This window comes from Pseudorca crassidens, chromosome 11 (genome assembly GCF_039906515.1).
Source record: "Pseudorca crassidens isolate mPseCra1 chromosome 11, mPseCra1.hap1, whole genome shotgun sequence".
In the NCBI taxonomy this organism is placed as follows: Eukaryota; Metazoa; Chordata; class Mammalia; order Artiodactyla; family Delphinidae; genus Pseudorca; species Pseudorca crassidens.
In genome coordinates this window covers 11,462,741-11,486,023 of record NC_090306.1, presented here as the reverse complement: position 1 = coordinate 11,486,023, position 23,283 = coordinate 11,462,741, and the positions used below count along the sequence as shown (strand labels likewise).

The following is a 23,283-nucleotide window of genomic DNA, read 5'->3' as shown; positions in this document are numbered from 1 at the left end:
TTGGTTGATGTCAGGCCAAGTAATGTTCTTTAAGCATGAGTAGCCAGGTTGGAGCTCTGTATCCGCTTTCTTTCTTTCTTTTTTTTACTGAAGTATAGTTGATTTACAATATTTCAGGTATACAGCAAAGTGATTCAGTTGTGACACAAAATGATTCAGTTGTGTCTTTTTCAGATTCTTTTCCATTATAGGTCATTACAAGATACTGAATGTAGTTCCCTGTGCTATACAGTAGATCCTTGTTGTTTATCTATTTTATATATACTAGTGTGTATCTGTTAATCCCAAATTCCCAATTTGTCCCTCCCCCCGTGTCAGCTTTCTTAAGTAAACCACACCCCTAGTGCATCTTGTGCTACTTCTGGTGTTTGATGTTTTAAGGTAATTGACAAGTTCTCTAAGGACAGAATTTCTTTTAGGTTTCTTTGTTATTCCCTGGTGTTTTATAGCAGTCTCGCCACAGCAGTTTTCTTAGTAATTTGCTTTGTTTAAGATTTCCAACAGTTTTTGTATGTATTTTATCAGATTACATAACATTTAATTAAGGACATAATTTAATAAATATGTTTGGCAAATTTGGGCGCAAGCACAAGGGACCCTTGGTAAGCAGATGACTTAATCGGAAGGAGCAGAAGTATTCACGAACACTGGCTGCAGGCATTCAGGGTGTATTTCAGCTAATCTGGTGCGTCTATTAAATCGTCCATTCAGAAATACTCTAATGTACAGCATGATGACTACAGCTAACACTGCTATATGATATATAGGAAAGCTGTTAGAATAAATTCCACGAGTTCTTATCAGAAGGAGAATTTTTTTTCCTTTATTCTTTCCTCCTTTCTTTTCTTTTTATTGTATTTATGTGGCAAGATGGTTATTAGCTGAACCTATTGTGGTAATCATTTCACAATATATGTAAAGCAAACCATCATGCTGTATGCCTTAAACTTATACAGTGATGTGTGTCAATTATTTCTCAATAACACTGGAAAAAGAGAAGTACTTTACTGTAGCCATTTTTCCTCAATAAATCCCGATCAGAATCTCTACTTTTGTGCTTATTTAAAAAAATACTTTCAAGTTTTAGTTCTATCAGTTACATTAGTTTGTAAACTCACTTTTGCATCTGCACTGAGATAGGGAGAGAGGAAGCCTAGGACTGCTATAGACTGTAGAGATGCTGAGTACTCTGATAGGCCTGAGGTTAGCAGGGGATCTTAATGAGAAGCATACAAAAGAGACCCAAAGTCTCGCCAGAAACGAAAGAGCGGCACATGCAGGTGACCTGCTCAGCTGCCCCGTCCCATGAGGAGTAATTTCCCTTTTTTTCTCATATCTTTAGGGCTTTTGTGTTCTACTGAAGAGTATATCTCATAAATCTGGCAACTCAGTGTTCCATTATTCGTTTTTGACCCTTGAAACTTTCCCAGCAGCACCTGCCTCTCTTTAATCATGATCTACATGCTGGTAGTTTTACAACATAAAGAAGACACATAATGTTTGCCTTAAAGGATCCAGAAAGGACTGTCATCTTGTTCGTTCCCTTCTGAAAATCTTCCTGGTTCCATGCTATAACCAAAGGGTTCCCAGAACTGCATCTGCCTTCTGTCTTCATATCTGAATTAAAAGCACCTGACAGTTACAACTTCGTCCATCCCTTGACGTGGCTTTCTTTCATATTTGCAATTTGCAGGCCAAATCAAAAAACAAAAACAGTCTACTCTTTCTCCTACCACAGGAAGTGGGAATAGCAACATATTAACAGACAACCAAGTTTGAGTCCACAGTGGCCACCAAATGTGCAACATATAAAATCGTTACCTGTAGCAAAGGTTAATCACTGATGTGATGGCCGTGTGCCTCTCTGCAGCCTGCTGTTCCATTCTTCCTAACGTCCACTAAAAGTATCCAGGGGCACCCACTCCTGACCACTCTCAGTCACTCATCACCACGTACCCCCCCCATAAAATAACCCCAGTGCCTTCCTTCTGAATCAAAGCTGAATCCTATGAAGTCTGAGCATCTACCGTCCTCCCTCCAGGAGACACTAGAATTGAACCCACCTTATTCCACATCACTCATCCCCCCAAACATGGGTACTTGGTGTCATATCTTCTCTAGCCTTTTTTCATCCCCATATTGCTATGCCATGCTCAACACATGCCTCAGTATCCTGTATCTCTTTGTGGACTGTTCTTTACACCTCATGGCTAGGTTGGGAGAAGCAGGGGTCATGTGTTAGGGATGGGGCACACAGAGTACAAAGGCTCTAGTAACATTTTATACCTTAGGCTGTAATGTATGTACATGAGTGTTCATTTTATTATTCTTTTAATTTGTATATATTCATGGTAGATATTCCTTTACATGTATGATCTACTTCATAATTTAAAAATTAAAAAAAAAATACCTCTGTTCTCTTGAGGCATGTACCATCTAGCCAGGATACTCTCTATCCCATTTCATCAACCACTGTCAGTTACTGAAGTCCTGGATATTCTCCCTGGTTTATTCCTCCCCAACAAGGGCCTGCTATCAGTCTGGTTGATTTTCATACCCAGGAGGTGACCTGTCCAACAGACTGGACTCTGAGTTCCTGAAACTCCTTTGTTCAAAAACATTTTCCTTCCCCCCCTCAGCCACCTTGAACTTTTCAAATCAGTAATTCAGAAAACCCACCCTCTAATGCAAACACTATCCTTCCAGCTGTTTGTTTCAGCTGTCCCCTTTCCACCTGTACTTCTGCCTGCCTATTGTACCGTCATCCCTTCAAGCCTCTTCTTTTTTTTGGCCGTGCCATGCGACATGCAGGGTCTTAGTTCTCCCACCAGGGATTGAACTCACAGCCTGGGCAGTGAAAGCATGAAGTCCTAACTACTGGACAACCAGGGAATTCCCTCAAGCTTCTTCTTTATGCCTTTCCCTCACTCCCCTCCTGCATGCACTTCATTGTTATTCAATTTAGATTTTATAGTCCATCTCTCCACTCTTTTGACTTTGTTCAATTTTTTTTTTATCCATTTGTTCTTTCATTGTACCTACCTGGAAAAACCATACCTGAATAAGCCCAACCATTCGCTTTCCTGTACTGCTCTTGGGCAGCTAAACATTGCTAGAGAAAATCATAAAGCTGGGCTGAGTAAGGCCAGTTTTCAGTCACTCATCTCCGAATCTCACCACTGACAAACAACATTAGGACACATCTCTTATCAGTCCCTTCTCTCACTCATCACAGTAACTTTTCAAGTCCCTCCCTTCTCAAGCCTCTGACTAGCCCAGCTCTCCTTTCATTCTCAGCCAATGACTCACCTCCTTCAGAAAATAAATTTAAACAATCATACATAAATGATCTCATCTTCCAGCCCACAAGTCTAGAAATATACGTGTATATATGAAACCGAGCAGATCCCTGCAGGGCCTTCGTGATTGCAGACCCTTCCATGTTCCCCCACTCCCACCTTTAGAAAAAAAAAACAACCTTATTTTCCCTGGCCTGTTTCAGAAAACAGATTCAAGCAATTAATCATTTAAGGAGGGGCAAAAGCAGGAACTAAGAAAAGGCAGTCAAGCAAGGAAGGTGATAACAACTTAAGCAATAAGTAAAATTGAAGGATTGGGTCATAAAGTCCTAGTTCTCCTTGAGAAAAACAGATAACAGTGTCTGACACACATTCTTAAGTTATTTCTTACAGAAACCAGACCCCCGACCAGGTGGAAACTGCTGACCCTGAACACATAGACCATAGACTGGTTGGAGCTGGAAAATTGATGATCAAGATTACTGAAACACCACCCTGTCACCTTACTGTCTACCAATCCGAAAAGTGTCCATGAGCTGATCACACACCCTGCGACCCTCACCCCAACACTGCCTTTAAATACATTTCTCTGAAAACCATCGGGGAGTTTGGGTTTTTGAGTATTAGCTGCCCATTCTCCTTGTTGGGTGCCCTGCAGTAAACACTGAGCTTTCCTTCACCACAACCCAGTAGGTTGGCTTTGCTGTGTATCTAGGTGGGTGGATCCAAGTTCTGTTCAGGAACATACACAATCATCCTACAACACGTTCTTCCTTTTATAAGGAAGAGTTGTTCTTTCTGCCATGTTTGGAATCCCATTGCCTCTCATTTTCTTGGAGCCATCGTCATTTACGCCTCCTCTCTCACATTTGCCACCTCTCCCTCTCCACCAGCTCCTTATCAACATTTAAATAACTCAACTAACTTCCACCCTTAAAAATCCTCTCACAACCCTATCCCCACTTCTGGTTATCACTCTGTTTCTTTCCTCTGCTTCTGGTAAAAGAAGCATAATTTCTGGTTGTTTTCAATCACTGAGTGGATTTCTAGAACCAGCCTATTTTTCAGGTTTTGGTCTACTATAAAATGAGGAGAATCATGAATACTGTCCCATTCAATTTTACTAATCCCTTCTATTAATGTCTGGTTCGTTGAGTACCCAGAATGCATTTCTTCTTTCACCTGGGATGAACAGTAGAACCGACAAGGCTAAGTCAAGGGAGTGTTACACCAGGCAATTCCTGTCCTGTCCCAGGAGGTCTGGAGGCAGCCTTTCCGTGATCACTCACAAGATCTCTTTCATGTCATGATCTGAGGAAGTCCATTCTCCTTGTAGGCCCTGCAGTGGGGGATGCAACTCCCAGTGTAGAGGTGTGATCAGCTGGGACATGGTAAATCACTAGAGGGCCATTCAGGTTAACCTGAAGAGTGGCAACAGCCCAGCTTTTATTAAAATTTTTTTGTAGCACAACACCGTAAATCAACTATACTCCAATAAAATTAAAAAAAAAATTTTGGCGGCCGACCACCATGATTGATTGAATTTATCATTTCATATATTGTATTTGGTCAGTTTTAAACTGTAAATAGAGTTACTTCCGGGGAAAATTTGTAGGGCTACTTTCTCTCGCTGTCTTCTTTTGCTATTTGATGGTTTTCTTGTAATGATTTGCTTTCAAGTTTTTTCTCTTATCTTTTTTGTATCTACTATAGTTTTTCTTTGTGGTTAGCTCAAGGCATGCATAAAATATCTTGTAGTTGTAGCCATCTGTTTTAGGTTGATAACACCTTAACTTCAATTGCATACAAGAACACTGTACTTTTACTCTCCTGTCCCCACACTTTCTATATTGTGTGCCCAATAACAAATTTTTATCATTTAACTTTTATATTAAGCTTAAACATAACGTAGGTACCACCATTACAATATTACTTTACTCTGCATTTTTTTTTTTAACATCTTTATTGGGGTATAATTGCTTTACAATGGTGTGTTAGTTTCTGCTTTATAACAAAGTGAATCAGTCATACATAAACATATGTTCCCATATGTCTTCCCTCTTGCGTCTCCCTCCCTCCCACCCTCCCTATCCCACCCCTCCAGGCTGTCACAAAGCACCGAGCCAATATCCCTGTGCCATGCGGCTGCTTCCCACTAGCTATCTACCTTACTACGTTTGTTAGTGTGTATATGCCCATGACTCTCTCTCGCCCTGTCACAGCTCACCCTTCCCCCTCCCTAGTCTGCATTTTTTAATATATTTACCTTTGCCATGAGATTTATGCTCTCATATGCTTTTGCGTTGCTGTTTAGTATGTTTTCATTTCAATTTGAAGAACTTCTTAAGCATTTCTGTAAGGCAGGTCTAGTGGTGATGAGCTATCTTAGTTTTTGCTTATCTGGGAAAGACTCTATCTCTCCTCCATTTTTAGAGGATAATTTTGCTGGTATAATATTTTTGGTTGGCAGGGTTTTTTCTTTCAGGTACTTTGAACATATCATTGCACTGTTTCCTTGCCTACAAGATTTGGGCTGAGAAATCCACTGATAGTCTTATAGGGGTTCCATTTCATGTGATGAGTCACTTTTCTCTTGCTGCTTTCAGAATCCTAGAGCTTAGTCAACAGCTTTCCCATCCACCCAGCTGAGTGTATAACAGGTCACTCTTGACTCCTCCCTCTCTCTAATGCCCCAGGTCCAATGAAATATCTTCTTATCATTTTACCTTTTAGATGTCTCTTGAACCCACTTCCACTGCCACGGCCCTCATCTGGCCCCCTTCACTTCTCGCCTAAACCACAGAAGCAGCCTCTTAATTTGCTCCATGACCCCACTCCTGCCTCTCTCTAGGTCATTTCTTCCATGGCAGCCTAAGTGCTCTTTACAACATTTATCTGATCATGTCCCTTTCTTGACTCTTAGGGTAAAGTTCCAAATTCGTAATGGCTCACAGGAAACCCCCTGGCCTACACTTGCCTACTCCTCTGGCATCCTTTACTGCCCTGGACTAGCTTTCTTCACTTCAGCCATACTATATCTCTTTCAGTTCCTCAAATATCCATGCCCCCTCCCACTTCTGGGCCTCTGCACAAGCTCTGTCCCAGCCTCACATGCTCTCCCTCACTTCCCATTCAGCTAACACCTGTTCATCCTCCAGGGCTCAGCTCAAAGGTTACTTTCTCAGGGACGCGTCCTTGACTTTCCAGAATAGGTTAGGTTAATCTGCCATGTGCTCCCACAGCACTCTGCACTGTTTTTCATTGTTGAGTTTAGTTATTTATAATTATTTATTTAATGTTTGTCTTCCCCACCAGTAGACATGTGTTCCATGAAGACATTAATGTATCCATGTCATTCATGGCTGTATGCCCAGTGCCCTTCCAATGCCCCGTCAAGTCCCAATAATAGTTGCTGACTGGGTGAGTGAAACACAGATCTTCCTAGTTAAGGATTCAGTTTCAATGTGAAGGATTCAGTTTCAATGTGCAACTATAACCTAAAAGCTAATAATCTATCATATTTGTGCTTGCCTTGAACACTTTGACCTTTATTTTCCATCTTACAAAGCGTTTTTGGTATATACAATACTGCCCTCTTCCTCTTTTCCCTCTTCTCAGTGATGTGTCACCAGTGATTTTTTTTTATTGGGTGAGGCGCAGGTAATCTTGTTTATAACTCTGACCTTTCTGTGAGCAAACACGCAAAGTGAACTTTGGTTTATCTCCTACTGTAATGTAGCTGCTAATTGCCGACAGGAAGGCTGTATTCTGTGGTCCACGTGACCAGTGGGGTGACCAGAAAGGAGCGTGGGGAAGAGTAGACCACGGGACTCAGTGACAGGCTGTTCATTTGGAGTTCCTGCTTCCCTGAAAGGCCCAGAGTAAAGCAAGGAGTATGGTGCTGAGGTGAGGGAGGTCATGAAGACGCCACTGTTGGCCTTGGCTTTGTGGTCACTGCTCCTCCGACCAGGGCTTTTGTTCTGGACCTCCCAAGTGAGTCAGAACTGCCACAATGGCAGCTACGAGATCACTGTGCTGATGGTGAACAACTCGGCCTTCCCAGAGTCCCAGGTTAACTTGAAAGATGTGGTGAACGCGGGAATGGAAGTAGTGAGACAGCGTCTGCTTGAAGCTGGTAAGAAGATGGTAACAGAATTCTCCTCCCTGTTACCACCTCTGGGGTCAGAGGGTTGCTAAGCGAAGACCTGTGTTCTCTGCCTGATCACCCAACCTTCTCTAAGGGCCTGGCCCACAGGCCTTTTCTATTTCAAGGCAATAGATCCTCAAAGAGAAGGATTTGAGCCCTACCTCAATGAGTTCACTCATGATCTACTCTGCTTTGGGGATGGCCCCGACCCAGGTGTTCACAGCAGTGAAATGTCCCAGCTAAAGCTGGATTTAACTTAACTGGACTTAAGTAGATAACACTACTCAGCATCAGGAAGGCATTATGTTTCCTTCTGTAGCTTCTCAGAGGCAAGATTTGGTCTGTGTCTGAGATTTCACAGGGTTACCAGTCAAGAAGATGAATTAAGTAAAGATCCAGGTGCTAACTCTTTCACTGGGATTTTTAATCCATCTGTTCACTCTTGACATCTCTGGTGGCTGTTATTATAAGATACAGTCAATATGATAAATTTGCAATCAAATTCAGTGTTGAAGTTCTTTATTGTATCTCTTTTTTGGGGGGTATAAGAAAATTATTTTATTTTACTTTTTAAAATGTTTTATTGAAGTATAGTTGATTTACAATGTTGTGTTAATTTCTGGTGTACAGCAAAGTCATTCAGTTGTGTGTGTGTGTGTGTGTGTGTGTGTGTGTGTGTATTCTTTTCCATTATGGTTTATCACAGGATGAATATAGTTCCCTGTGCTCTACAATAGGACCTTGTTGTTTATCCATACTATATATGCTAGTTTGCATGTATCTCTTAATTATTAAAATAAGCTATACCAGTAGATAAAACATGTAGAATAAAGGGAAAAAAGTCACCCCTGATAATTTCCAGCCACCTGGATATTTCCAGTATCTTTTCATATGCCTCTGAGTTTCTTGTTTTTAAGAACATAGTTGAGGTCACTATGGCACAGAAACAATTTTCTGTCCTTCTTATTTCATTTCACATGATTCTACAAGTGGCTTTCCTAGAGCTGCATAATCTTCTTAGCATCATGTGAATGAATGACCAATACCCCTTAGGGTAGATATCCTCCCAAATCATGTAATAATTCCCTATGGTAGGACATTCCATTGTTTTTAATTTCTCACGATTATTTAAAAACTACTACAATAAACATTTTTATGTACATAGTTTTTTTCCATGCTTTGAGGTGAGATTGCCATAAGTATAATTACTGAGTCAATGAGTATTTCATACATCTTAATGGTTATTTATGGTTCTAAGGAGAGGATGCCTTAATTTTCTCTATTTAAATTTTGTGGTAATAATAGCAATAGGTATCATAGATCATATATGTGTAATAACTGTCTTCTGTGCAATATACATTTCTTCAGTCCTTTCTGAGACTGGATTCAGATATAAATGGATGGATCTGATCTAGCGCTGTAATGGAACTAGGAGGTCATTTAATAAAATCCCCTTATTTACCTGGGCAGTATGGTATAGTGGAAAGAACATTTGATTCGCAGTCTGAGGACCTGAATTGGAGTCCCTGCCAATCTCATGTGAGCTATTTCCCTTGGTCTCCCTGAACTTGGTGTTCTTGTTTTTTGAGTACCTGTCAAGTGCTAAGTAAGATATAGAATCTCTTTACTCGCCACAGCTCTGTACGATCAACACTGCTGACACTGTTTCACAGCAGAGGTTTAATAACTTTGCTGCAGTCATACAAGTTGTCTGTTTGAAATGAGAGTCAAACCCCTATCTGTCAGATTCCACAGAGTGTATCATGTCACCACTGTAAGATCTTTACCCATCCATTGCTCGTGAAAATAAGGTAGTGGGACACTGTGGTTAGAAGCAGAGATTTGGAATCGGACAGACCTTGGTTCATTTTCCAGCCTTTTATCCAACCATTCATCACCAGTGACCTCACGCAAGTTACTTACATTTTCTGAGCCTCAGTTCCCTCACCTGTAAAATGACGATAAATAGTAGTTTCCTTCTGTGGGTGTGGTGTGAATTAAATGAGGAGGTTCACATAAAGTACCTAATTCACTGACTAATACATAGCCAGAGCTCCATAAATGGCTGTTGTTTTATTGTTGCTGCTCTTACTGTTGTGCTTGTGAAGGACGTTGATATTGTGTTTGTTGCTGTGGTGTCGGAACACGTTACCAGGCATATCTCAGAAGTGAAGCCTGATTTGAAGTCATCCCATCCCATTGTCTAAAAAGTGTTCAGTATTTTCTTGAGAAATCACTTGGGATTTGGGGAGATAAAAGTAAGCAAAAGGACATCACAGCACCATAATCATGAGAGGCGGCAGCTCACCACAGTACGTTCTACAGAAGTGGTTCTCAAACTTCCCATCTCAAGGCCTTTTTACACGCTTAAAAATAATCATGGGTTCTAAAGCGTTTCGTTTATGTTACATTTATCAATGTTTATTATATGGGAAATTAAAACTGAAAAATGTTCAAAATATTTTCTTATTGATGCAGTTAAAATAACAATTGTAAGAATTTGTTAACATAAATAAAATTTCATATTAAAGAAAACATATTTCTCAAACCAAAAACTCTTAGAAGTAGGTGGGAAAAGTGGCAGAAATTCACATTTTAGCAAATCTCTAATATCAGGCTTAATAGAAAATGGTTGGATTCTCCTATCTGCTTCTACAATTAAAATGTTGCCATACTACATATTATGTAGCCTCTGGAAAACCTCACTATATGCTCGTGAATGTCTTAAACTAATAGAATAGTTTCGACCCCGTGGACCTCCTGAAAGAGTCTCAAGGTGCCTCAGGGGTCTGTGGCACACACTTCGAGAACCACTGCTCTATAGCATATTGGTTCCAGAATCAGACTGCCCTATGTTCAAAACCGAGCTCCACTCCCTGCCAGCTGGGAACCCTGAGCAAGTTAACTTGCCTCTCTAGATCTCCTCTTTCTAGAGAGGTAGAAAAATAAAGTCTCATGGCTGGTATAAACTTCCTGAGAAATAACACTAGCCTTCTCTTTCCCCTCATTTCTGGATAATAGGCCTAAATGTGACCGTGAATGCCAGCTTTATCAATTCGGAAGGTATGATTTATAAGTCCAGTGACTGCCGGAGTAGCACCTGTGAAGGCCTCGACCTACTCAGGACGATTTCAGTGAGTACCTGCCTTCGCAGAGTCAGCTCACACCCTCCTGCCTCAGGAGGGCCGCAGCGTGAGCTCGGGCACTGGCCCGCCAGGATCTCTCACATCGTCTCCAGCTATGCAGCTGAGTGATTTGGGGACCAGGTGCTCCGACTGTATCCCCATCTATTTCCCAAGTGATAGGCACCCTCCAGGAATCTAGGAAAGCGGGGAGAACCTTAGCTATGTTCTGTCTGTACACGTTCAGTGGTATGGAGGGGAATTATTTTGTTTTCAGCTGTTTTTAGAACTTTTAACAAATCTAAATGTTGGTATTAACTGGTTTGCCTTCGTGTCCCTCAAGAAAAATCTGAGGTGCCCCATTAAAAAATATACTCTAAAGCCTTACACCAGACACCTGTTACAGTCATCACCATATGCACGGTCGCAGGTTTATCGCTTAAGGGCTGAATCTGAAACCTAACTTTAAAGTAGTAATGTCAATCCGTAGAAATGGGAAGACAGAGATTCTTGCCTAGTTCCTCCTGCCAACTCCATCCCCAACCAGAGCTTTCTGGAACTGAAGAGTAGTCCAAGCTCTCTAGAGGCAGGTAGGGTGTGAGATGTCCCTTTGGTACAGAGAACTAAGGGAAGGCCGTCCAGGAAGCTGAGCACTGGGCACAGATCCATGGCTCTGAAGCTCTCATCAGTAACATCACATCGACCAGATTGGCCGCACTCCTGTCAGGAAGTGGTCATTCTTTTTTTGCGGTACGCGGGCCTCTCACTGCTGTGGCCTCTCCCGTTGCGGAGCACAGGCTCCGGACGCGCAGGCTCAGCGGCCATGGCTCACGGGCCAAGCCGCTCCGCGGCATGTGGGATCCTCCCGGACCCGGGCACAAACCCGCGTCCCCTGCACCGGCAGGCGGACTCTCAACCACTGCACCACCAGGGGAGCCCAGGAAGTGGTCATTCTTGATCATGGGAGGGCAAGGAGCGAGCAAGGGGAGTTTAATAAACAGGTGTGCCTCATCCCTGTCTCCGGAGGTGGGAGGTCCCACCTCATTCTCCAACACCAACAACAGAATGCTCCTAATCAGTTTCCCCTTGAGAAAGAGTGGAATTAAGATCTATAGTCTCTCACCCGGCCACACTGCATTTTGTTCTCTCCAGCCCCGCTTTGTAGCTCTCCCTAAACCCGAAACTTGCCCTGTCCTTGCATAGCACCTCCAAATCTAGCGTCTTCACCCCTTGACCTACAGATAACTGCTAATGTGACAGTCTGCCAGTCCCTCTCCCACCACTGGACATCCTCCTCTTGATAGAGTCCAGGGTCACGTCAGTCAGCTCACCTTCAGTGGCATGCCCTTCCCTCCATCCGCAGCCTCTCCCCTCTCGGACCCCTTTATCCCTCGGCTGGCCCTCGCCCAGCCCAAGGCATGCACGCGGCTCCTTTCTGCTCTACATTCTAACATCTCGAGAGGCCCGCTTTCTAGCCTTCTGGGAGCCTTCCCCTTGCTGGTTCTTTCCTGTGCATTGATTCACAGTTTTAGTTTTAGGAATTGGTTGTTATTTTTTTCTCCTACAGGGGACCAAACAGATGGGATGTGTCCTCATGGGGCCCACGTGTACCTATTCCACCTTCCAGATGTAGTAAGTAGTCTGGTTTGTCGTTTTCATGCCCCTGTGAATTGAAGTCAGGACATCATATCAAGATTTAACTGATGTATCAAACAGCAGTCTACTCAGGGCAATACAATTGAGGGTGCCAGGGCCCTCGTATGTTACAGTCTCTCTATAACTGTCATTCCCTCATCGGGGTAACTCTGCCTTTGCTCAGTGTGGGGTGGATGACAGTAGATATTCCACTTCTGTTACTAACATCTGAGCTTGAAAAGCAAAAAGGTAGAGGTGAAAAGTTAGACTCCAGGCAGGACACAGGGAAGATAGTGAACTTAGATATTTTGAGAGTTGAATAAAGGAAATCTTCCCAGAAGTATGGGCAGAATGTGCCCAAACACAAAGGAAAGTGCAGCACCCTAGGGCATTAACAGGGCTCCGTTCCCTCCTTAGGGCTGTAAGAATAGGGAAGGTAGCAGGGTTCTTATTTCAAAGCACTATTTGAGGATTATATATATAACATACTAAAGTACTTTGCACAGTGCCCTTATCAGCTTAGAAAAAAAAGAAAAAGCTTCCACTGTATTTAGAGTGAAAATACTTCCTGGCTTTGGGAAAATCGCCCTCACCCCTTTCGATCATTTCACTCAGCGTAATTCTCCTCACTGCAAAACACTTTGTTCCGCCAGATCACCTCTCCCCCAATCCAAATCCCTCTCACAGGCCTTTCTTTCACCTGTTTCATCTCCCCGTGAATCAAGGATCACCCTTTGTCTACACAGAGAAAACTATGCTGAAGGAACACTTGCAATAGGTTTTGAAGGGTAGACATTAGACTTCTGAAATTTCTGTTGCAAAGTCTGCTTCTCACACCTCCCACCCAGCTGTATAAACAGACTCAGACGTTCAAACCCACACAGACCATAGACACCCCACAGAAGCACATTTGACCTCATCTTCTGTACCGAAGTGCAGACGAATACAGAATCTTATCTTCCTTGTGCTCATTCCCAGCTGTCATCTTACCTGACCATTTACTGATATTGCTGGAGAGTGTGCCCAGAAGGAAAGGAGAAGTAGAACATTGATTCACCACTTATGAGGAACTTCCATGTGCAAAGACGCATTTTTGTTGTGTCAGAGCGGAGACAATTAATAGAGAAGGTGATGAGGACACTGGTGACCAATACAAGGCAGAGTGGAACAGGTTCCCTTAGAGAAGTACAAGCAAGGCGCTATGGAGGCACAGAGGGAATGGTCCCTCTGGTTGGGAGAATTAAGCTTCAAGAGGAGAAAGACTTCATGAAGGAGATGGTATATGAGTTGAGTGTTGAAGAATGGGTTAAATTGTAATGGGTAGAGATGATGTGATCAGCATCCCAGCCAGCTGAGGGAGAAGCATATGTGAAAGCAAAGCATCAGGGAAGTGTAGAAAATTTGTGAAAGTCTGTATTAACTGGAGTGAAAGAGATGTATAGGGGAGTAGTAGAGAGAAAACTAGGAAAATTAGACAGGGCCATATTTGGGTGGCCATGAGTTCTAAGTGAGGGAAGGGTTTTTAATTAGATTTGCATCAGAAACCACTAAAACAGCAGGGAAGTACCATCAGAAGCAGCTCAACTTTGGGGAAGAATGATTGGAAACAGTGTAGAGGAAAGGCTGGAGCCCACCAGGAGAGACTGAGGACAGGAAAATCAGGGGAGGAAGAGATCCTGAACTAGTGAGGAAGCAGTCGACTTGGAATAGGTGTATCGCCTTAAAGATATTTAAAAGTAGAATCAATAGCATTTGATAACTGATCGGATACTGGAGTGTGGGACGAAAAGTAGTTGTTGAAAAGGCTTTGAGATGTCAAAACGCTAAAAGAAATGGGAAAATCAGGATAAGGAACAGTTCTGAGAAACAAAACTAAGAGACAAATTTAACTGTGGCCGTGAGGAGTTTGAAATGCAAGCAGGACACCCAAGTGAAACCTTTCAGTGGAGCACCGAAGATGGAAGGGGAGGTCATTTTCCTCCCTTTATCAAATACATCTTAAGCATCTACACATAAAGCAGGCAGACCGGAAATGCTGCGGTGAACAAGCTGGGCGTGATTCCACCTTCGTGGCGCTTGCAGTCTGGTGGAGGAGACAGGTATTCAACAGGTTCTCACCCATGATTCCTGGTCTTAGTTATCAAGGAACGCTCTCCTGATGGATAAAGAGATGTTTAATTAAGGACCTGATGGATGAGTAAGTATCAGCCAGGCAAAGACAGAGGGGAGCAGCATTTCTGGCATCTGTAAAGACCCTGGTAGAAAATAAAGCTTGCTATGCTTAAGGGACCACAAGAAGACCCGTGGGCCAAGCAGCGGAAGGAAAACAGTAAGGTCCTCAGGTGATGTCTGTCTCAAAGGCCGTCCGTAGAAGAGCTGGCAATAAGGCAATGCATGGAGGGAAGCTGCAGAGGGCATCTTCTGGGCTTTACAACATTTGTAGTAGCTATGGTGGCCCATTTTCTATTTTTTCTCTGCCCTACTCCCCGAAGTCCATATGTCCTAGCCTAGATGTTAGGACAACCCAATGACAACTCATTTTAGAATAAATCGAAGTAACCAAGCCACATATACAAGAAGACACCCAGAGTATGTGTAGAACATAGCATACGTTCAGTAAATATTGTTTTAGATTCACCCTTGAGGGACAGACCTATATCCATGGAACACCTGCTTGAGTGACCCTGTTTCATTTTTGTTATTTATACCCACACGCTGAAACAGCTTAAAGAGGGATCTTATTTGTACTACTTAGGTTGTTAATCCTGATACTGGTTTCTCTCTCACCCCTTGGCATAGCCTTGACACAGATTTGAAGTATCCCATGATTTCAGCTGGAAGTTTTGGATTGTCGTGTGACTACAAAGAAACTTTAACCAGGCTGATGTCTCCAGCTAGGAAGTTGACGTACTTCTTGGTTGACTTTTGGAAGGTCAATTATTTTCCATTCAAAACTTTTGCCTGGGACAGTACCTATGTTTTCAAGAATGGTACCGAGTCTGAGGACTGTTTCTGGTAAGCAGGACCATTAATGTCCTTCTGGCGCTTAGCAGGGAGAGAAGCCATAAACTCTCAGCAGGCCACTAGTTATTATCAGACATGCCTTCCATGAATAGTAGCATTGGGAATGGAAACCAGCCCACTTTCTTACACACAAGTGGTACATAGCGTACATTAATTGATTTCATCCTTAAGCTGTAGATATATTTAGATAAGGCTGTTTGTTACTCCTGTTTGAACTAGGTATATTAAGCAGAGCTCTCTGAAGTAGATACCCATTAACTTTAGGTCAAATTGAAATTTCACTTGGAAGTATACAACACTTCACTGATTCCATGATCTAAATCAGTAGCAACAGGTAAAAATGTCTGTTTTTTTTTTTTAACAGCAACTTTCTTTGAGTCCTTACTTTTTGCCAAACATTGCACTAAGCACTTTCTTTTTTTTTGGTTTGAAGCCATTTTTTTTTTTAATTGGAGTAAAATTGCTTTACAGTGTTGTGTTAGTTTCTGCTGTACAACAAAGTGAATCAGCTATATGCATATCTATATCCCCTCCCTTTTGGACCTCCCTCCCACCTAGGTCATCACAGAGCACAGAGCTGAGTTCCCTGTGCTATACAGCAGGTTCCCACTGGCTATCTGTTTTACATATGGTAGAGTATTTATGTCAAACCTAATCTCCCAATTCGTCCCACCCACCTCTTTCCCCACTGCGTCAACATGTCCGTTCTCTACATCTATGTCTCTCTTTTTAAAAGAATTTTTATTGGAGTAAAGTATAGCTGATTTACAATGTTGTGTTAGTTTTGCTGTACAGCAAATGAAAAATGTCTTTTCAAGAACATGTTTTAAAAGTTACCTAATATTTATTTCCTAAAAGGAGTGCATGGAGTTATTCAAGGTGGCCACAATTTTCTTCCTGACCTCTACCCAAATTGTTATTAACTACTAGAATGTAGTGGTGTAAGAAGGAGAGTCTGATGTTGAGGCTGACAGTCTTAGGATATGAGGTCTAAGATTCAATTGAATAATGAACGTTTATTCTATAGGATGTGCAGCTAATGTTTCATATTAATAAAAAGGAATCATATGGAGTGTGTTATATGTCTTGAGAACGCTGAATAAATGTTTTTTAAACATATTTTCAAAAAGTTGCATTTTCTCTTAGAGTTTTTTAGTTAACAGTGATCTGATTTATTTTGTTGTCTCAGTGTGATTGACATAAAGTGTCTATGTAATCGTAAGTACGTTGACTAAATTTTTTTCTAATTCTTCCCAAATGGCATAAGTGACCTAGCAATAAATATTTATATATTGTAGATTTATTATTTATTTATTTCTTGGCTGCGTCGGATCTTAGTTGCGGCACGCAGGCTGTAGTTGAGGCGTGCAAGCTCAGTAGTTGTGACACGCGGGCTTAGTTGCCCCAGCATTTGGGATCTTCGTTCCCTGACCAGAGATCACACCCACGTGCCCTGCATTGTAAGGTGGATTCTTTACTACTCGACCACCAGGGAAATCCCAATAAATATATTTTCATGAAGGTAAACCCTCTAAAGAAAAGAGAACAAGTACTATGATCTCCATTTTACAGATAAGGAGAAGGGAAACGAGAAGTAAATGCTGTCATATTACCGTGCAACATATGATAGCAGAGAATGTGCATTCTGCCTGTCCTACACCAGTTAGAAATCGTTTCTCTCACAGCTTTTCAGAGGAGTAAGAGTGGTGGGGAGAGCAGGATCTTGGGTACCATTGCTAAAATAAAATCACAAGGCCCACACAACTCCAGCAAAGGTGGCAGAAAGAATCTCTTGAAGGAGTCTGCAGTAGCTCTCCACCAAAGCATCCAGAGGACCAAAATAGGGTACCCCTGGGAACACACAAGAATCAGCCCTAAGGCAGCACCCTAGAAAGTTTGGGGTGAACTTAGAGCACACAAAAGTCCTTTCCACACAGTAGGAGAAATTATTCCTATCAACTCTGAATTTTTGTACTATAGATTCACAAGTTTCCATTTATCTGTGATAATGGGACAAGCAGAATAGTCTTCCTTCAGCAAATAACAAGAAGCCATTATAAGGGATTTGCCAAATGTCTACTATCTGTATATATACACGAAGATTCCCTAAAACTTTCCCTAAATTAGATGTCCGTAGTCCTAACCATTGGTATCACGCTGTGTATTATCTATTGTGTAGAAATGAATTTTAGGTGAACAAGTCCCTGGACAGATCTGTAAACAGTGAGCAAACAACATGGAAAGCCATGAAGAAACTAAGCTGATTTCTTAGAGTTTCTCTTTTTCTCTGTTCTAGGTACCTCAATGCTCTGGAGGCTGGAGTTTCCTATTTTTCTCAGAACCTTTACTTCAAGGGGACGCTGAGAAAGGATGACGAGTTTCAGCGTATCTTAATGGGCCAGGACAGGAAAAGCAATGGTAAGAAGACATGAAGATAATTTTTGGCCAGCTACGTCCACACAACCACCACCTCCCTATGAGTCATTTTGACAAATCTACCACCACAGAGCTATCATCGTTACTGTATATTTTGTGTATATTTGCAGAGATCTGTAGCTGCGGGCACCTCCATTATACTGTTCCTTTTGCTGATTAAAACCTTATCCTCTGAGCAAAATTAGCAGAGTAATGTTGAGCAAATATATTAACATTATGAAAGTAATGATGATGCTAAAATCCAGCTTTTATAAGCCAAAAATGTTATCACGATCCACTATTAGTAAACTGCTTTTTAAGTTCACCATAATCTAATATATTGTTGGATTTGTGACGAATTCTCAAATATTCTGAACCCTCGTCCCCTGGTGACCAAGAGGATGTATTTATTGATATGTAGCCTTAAGCAAAATTACCAGTTAGGCAAGGATTGTCTCACTTTGCTTTACTCTGTCGGTATTTTACCTGCCTAATGATCTCTCAGTTATAGGCCAAGTGTGAAAGGCCAATGGGATACTAAGTTATTTGGTGATTTATTTCACTTTCCACAGAATTCTTTTTGCAAATAAGAATATATCAGGAGCAAAGGAATCAACTGTGGAATTTTCTACGAGGAAATGTTCTTGCTTGTCAGGATTTCCTGGTATCGCTTGAAGTATCATTTGCTGTTATAATTAAGCGTTTGCCATATTAAGAGCCTACCATATGCAAAACGTTAACCAGGATATGGGGAACAAGAAGTATAAGATGATTCATGTCATAAAGTGTTTACAGTTCAACTGGACAACACAGTGTGTGAACAGATCTAATGAAGTGTCTCCCAGCTTATTCATCTTACTCATCAATCCATGCATTTGGGAAATCTGGCTGCAGTGGATAGGAGAGCTTAGAGAATCAGACTGGAACTCGATCACTGAAATCACTTTCTGAGCTGAGAAGCTGCGACCAAAACCCAAGGAAAGGTGCTTAGGAAGACTTCATCAGTTCTCACATTAATTTATATCTTTTCCAGCTCCTTTACAAGTGGCAGGGCCCTTCACTTACCACTGAAAATAGCTTCTATAACTACTCCAGCCTCGTGTAATGGAATAAGCACGAAGCCAGACTCCAATACTTGACTATCAGAATTATTCATCCACCGGTTTTTTTAATCTCATTGACATTTTAGCTACAGTCTCCTTAAATCAGTAAAATTAAGGGCAAGGACTAGATGATTCTTTTTAAGATCCCATGCAGTTCTCCTCTGCTTCTATGACTGTAAATGAAAAATAAAAGGAGGGGGGGAGTAAATTGGAGGAACTGGTGTTAATCTTAAAACACGAATGTAGCATGGACTTACTGGGTTCAAATTCAGGCCCCCGGTTCCCTTCCTGCTTGGGAGTAGACTATTGTATATTTTTCTCCCTGTCTTGCTCTCTCTCCTGCAGTGATTGTTATGTGTGGTACACCAGACACCATCAACATCCTCAAGGGTGACCGAGCAGTGGCTGAAGACACTGTCATTATTCTAGTGGATTTATTCAAGTAGGTATAATATTTGGAAGAACTCTCCTCCTTTCAGAAAGGAAATACTCTAAGGATTTCTGGAAGATATTCTCTTTTCTCACGTTTTGCACAGCCTAAATGGGATTCTGTATGAAGATAATACTTTAACCAGTGTTTCGTTTCTTCTTTATCACACCCTCATTCTTATTTAATTAATTATAGTTTTAGCAGAGATGTATGCCTTTGACATCACTATCATGTCAAATACAAAAGTTTTATGAAATCCCCATTAAACCCGCATGCTCATTCAACAAAGATCCTGGTCTTCAGCCTGATTTTAAGGTGTTTTTTTTCCAGGCAGTAATAAATCAACTAATATCCCAATCATATTTCTGAGAACGTGGGCCCTATCTATGCCTTCAATTGCTAATGGCCTTTGGTTCTAGATTATTTTTCCTTCAGCCACTTTCGGTAAGAGAAAAATTCCCGTTAAGTGAATTTGATTTACACAGTTATTCTTTGCCCTCTGTGGTATAGTCATTGGGTGGTGATCTTTTCCTCTGCACTTATCTGGAACTAAGGGGAGAAAATTCTGGAGAACAGAAACTACCTTTTATCACATTCCCTCTTTTCACTACTCATTTTCTAACATGGTTGGAGACCCCACAAACAAACTGTGCAAAGGTAATATCTGAGTCAGATGAGGCTTAAAAAAGGTGTTGCTGGTACACCTGTGTCCCTTGCCCCATCAGCTAGCTCATATGACTTCACTTATCTGATTGGATCATTAATCATTCCCTGTCCGTATTCAGACCAGAAGCTATTCCTGCACTATATCATATTTGCCTAGTCATTTCACCCACACTAAATGCACTTGTCCCAGTATTGAGAAAAATGAAGCATAGGAAGTGCAGGCCTATCTTGTTCACAAAGATAAGCTAGTCAACCGAGCCTTTTAGCTGCAGAATACGAAAAAGAGGGAAAAATGATCAACATTTTATTCCTACAGCCACACTGATAGCTGCTTTCAATAGCTGCTTTGCCCTCTGGAAGGAGGCCTCAATGTAACCAGGCTGGTGTAATTTTATTTTTAGCAAATCCTCAATCAACTGCCAAAGTGTTGGCATTCTTTTGTCACTATTCTCTAAGGACCTCTGGGTCTGTTTCGGAATGCTCATGAGATAGATTCTTCTGAAACTAGACATAACTTGGGTTCAAATTCTAACTCTGACACTTCTGGTTCATTTGCCTCTTGGGTATTACTTAGTATATCTTGAGATTCTCATTTGTAAAGTGAGAATAAAAATGCCTACTTGATAAGGGTGCTTTTAGGATTAGATGTGACAATATACGCAAACTATTCAACACAGTCCTCTGTACGTAGATGTGTTCACCTACTGTTTGCCTATTAAATGATGGTCATCCTAGTTACAGCGGTTCAAGCTTGTCAGGTTATTTGCATATTAAAACATTAAAATGATTAGGAAGCTTGGGACCCATATGATTGGCAGTGCCATCCCGGACGGTACTGAGGGTCCACAGTGCACCAGATACTGTCTAGGAGTCGAGGATACAAGGACCGCTAATCTAATGTTAAGAAGCTTACAGTGTTAGAGAAAATGCTTAGTCTTTTCATGCTTATGTTTCACCATCTGGAAAGTAAATTTAATTCATAAAATTTCTCTCTATCCTATCCCTTAATCTCTAAAGTGTTATGAGCACTTAAGGAAAAGAAAGTTTCCAGGTATAAGCCAAGAGTCATCAAGCCTTGAAAAGAAGCTTATGTGCCCAGAGCCCCTAAAAAAGCTTCCTCAAAGAAGTATCTGTGTTCTGATCTTCCTTTCCATTTGTGTACGTTAACCACAGCTGCCTAATTTCTGCTATTCAAGGTAGCAGGTGTAGAAGAAACTTATCTGGGAAAAGTAGAACATTTAGCAGGAAAAAGATGTTTTAAACTATTTCAAGCCTGCTGTATGAATTTTAGAAGCTCCATTTCTATTTTTGGAGGAATCTAATTTTCATGAGAAACTTGTACTTTTTATTCCAGTGACCACTACTTCATGGACAATGTTACAGCCCCCGACTATATGAAAAATGTTCTTGTTCTGACACTGCCTCCTGAAAATCCTGTCTCAAATAGCTCTTTCTCCAAGAATTTATCACTGGTAAGCTTCATATACATATATATATATATATATATATATATATATATATATATTTTTTTTTTTTTTTTTTTTTTGGCAAGGGTAAAGTATCATTCTTCCATTTGGGACCCCAAATTCTAAAATAAGCAATTCGTTTTTTTCACTTGTTCCAATTCACTCAACAAATGTTAACTGAGGCCAATAGCAGGATTCCTGCTACTAAAACTGTTACTATAGGTCACTGTGCTAGGCTCTAGATCAACACCACAGTGCACACTGCTGTAACATCAGAACAGAAATGACAGTGTGGGAAGATCAGAAGAAGCCCTGGTAACGTAGGGGAGGTAGAAATTAAACAATGAAAGATAAATGAAGTCCCCTACATCTTAAAGCAACTTTCTGCTGGCCCTGATATCACAGTTCTACCTCTAGAGATACATATTCCTAGGTTAAGACATTGTCCTTTTTTTTTTAAATTAGGTTGGCCATTGTTCAGATTTGTCCAGGCGAGGCCTGGTTTATTCCTCTTATCCCAGCATCCCATCTGGTTTAGCATTTGTCCCAGAAAAAGAACCTCCAATTGGACATTAAATCATTAATGTCTCAGGACTTCCCTGGTGGTCCAGTGGTAAAGAATCCGCCTTCCAATGCTGGGAACGCGGGTTTGATCCCTGGTCAGGGAACTAAAATCCCACATGCCGCGGGGCAACTAAGCCCACGCGCCACAACTACTGAGCTCACATGCCTCAACTAGAGAGTCTGTGTGCCCACGTGCCACAAAAACTGCAGACAGAGCCCATGTGCTCTGGAGCCCACACGCCACAACTAGAGGGAGAAAGCCCGAACGCCACAACTAGAGAGAAGCCCACACGCCGCAAAGAAGACCAGACACAGTGGAAGAAAATAAAGAAATTTAAAAAAATATATTTTAAAAAATCATTAATGTCTCAATTAAATGCAAGACCCCTGCCTCTAATACCACTTTGGGTTTTATCAGTCACTGCACCTTAACGTGACTAAATTCATTGGATGTTTTCTGCCCTCAGACGCAGTTGAGAGCAGGTTTGGAGAGGGAAGTGGAGGGGCAGTCTGTCCTGAGGACCCTGAACAACTTTGGGATGACAAGGCCCAAAGAGCAGTGAGGAAAGTTGGGGACCTTTGAGAGAATCACAGTTTTGCCTAGACTAGCAGTTCTAAGCCCTGTGTTTTGCAACCCTGCCAAAATTAGGGGCTGCAACCCCTTTGGGGGCTGGGTCTTAACTGATTCTTTTCATGTCATGAAAGGATGATTTCAGCAAAAGACACTGAAACCAATGAGAAGTGTTTTAGTTTTTCCTTTTTATATTTTCTAGCAAATATACTTCTGGGTGTAGTAGTATTCACATATCATTTGCACAGCTTCTAGGCTCTGGCAAAAGTCTGATTCTTCACAGGTGGGAGTTCCAAAGTGTCTGAGCCGACAGAACTCACGTGGTCTCGGGGGGGCACAGAACTTTTCATCCATAGCCCATCTCTGTGAAGACAACCACACAACTGTTGCAAAGGCAGAGGAGTTCTGACCCCCTTCTTACGTTTCCCAGGGCAGACCCTTGTGGCTTGAACTAACACCCAATCAGGACTATCTCCAAAGCAAATTCAATGGTATCACCCAATCAAAACTCTTCCCACCCCATCAGGATACTCAAAGGCAGTGGGGTTGTTTTTGTTGCTATTCTCTTTTCCTCTTAAATGAAAGCGTTATTTCTATATAAAACCTTACAGGAATCGAAAATGCTGTATGTTGTCCTTCCTGGTCAAAGTAAAATATTTTCTCATCATGGGAAGGAGGAAGCACAGCTGCTTTTAGATGCTTCCCTAAAGGCAGGGTATGCAGTTTATTGATCCCAAGAGAAGACAGAATTGTCACTTGGGGATGATAAAGAGCCCTGGTCCAAGAAAAGTTTTTCCAAAACTTCCTTTAATACCACCCCTACAATTCCCCTAATATTCCT

The 23,283-nt window shown here is 41.6% G+C and overlaps 1 protein-coding gene across 1 annotated transcript in view; it reads left to right on the top strand.

Annotated features, from left to right (window-relative positions):
* GUCY2C (guanylate cyclase 2C) overlaps positions 1 to 23,283 on the top strand; it is a 78,446-nt gene that overhangs the window by 1,620 nt on the left and 53,543 nt on the right. The window contains exons 2-7 of the mRNA XM_067695764.1: positions 10,468 to 10,580; positions 12,136 to 12,200; positions 15,003 to 15,218; positions 17,524 to 17,645; positions 19,091 to 19,187; positions 21,196 to 21,313. Of these exons, the coding sequence (XP_067551865.1) occupies positions 10,512 to 10,580; positions 12,136 to 12,200; positions 15,003 to 15,218; positions 17,524 to 17,645; positions 19,091 to 19,187; positions 21,196 to 21,313 (687 nt within the window). The 5' untranslated portion in view covers positions 10,468 to 10,511. The remainder of the gene's footprint in view (positions 1 to 10,467; positions 10,581 to 12,135; positions 12,201 to 15,002; positions 15,219 to 17,523; positions 17,646 to 19,090; positions 19,188 to 21,195; positions 21,314 to 23,283) is intronic.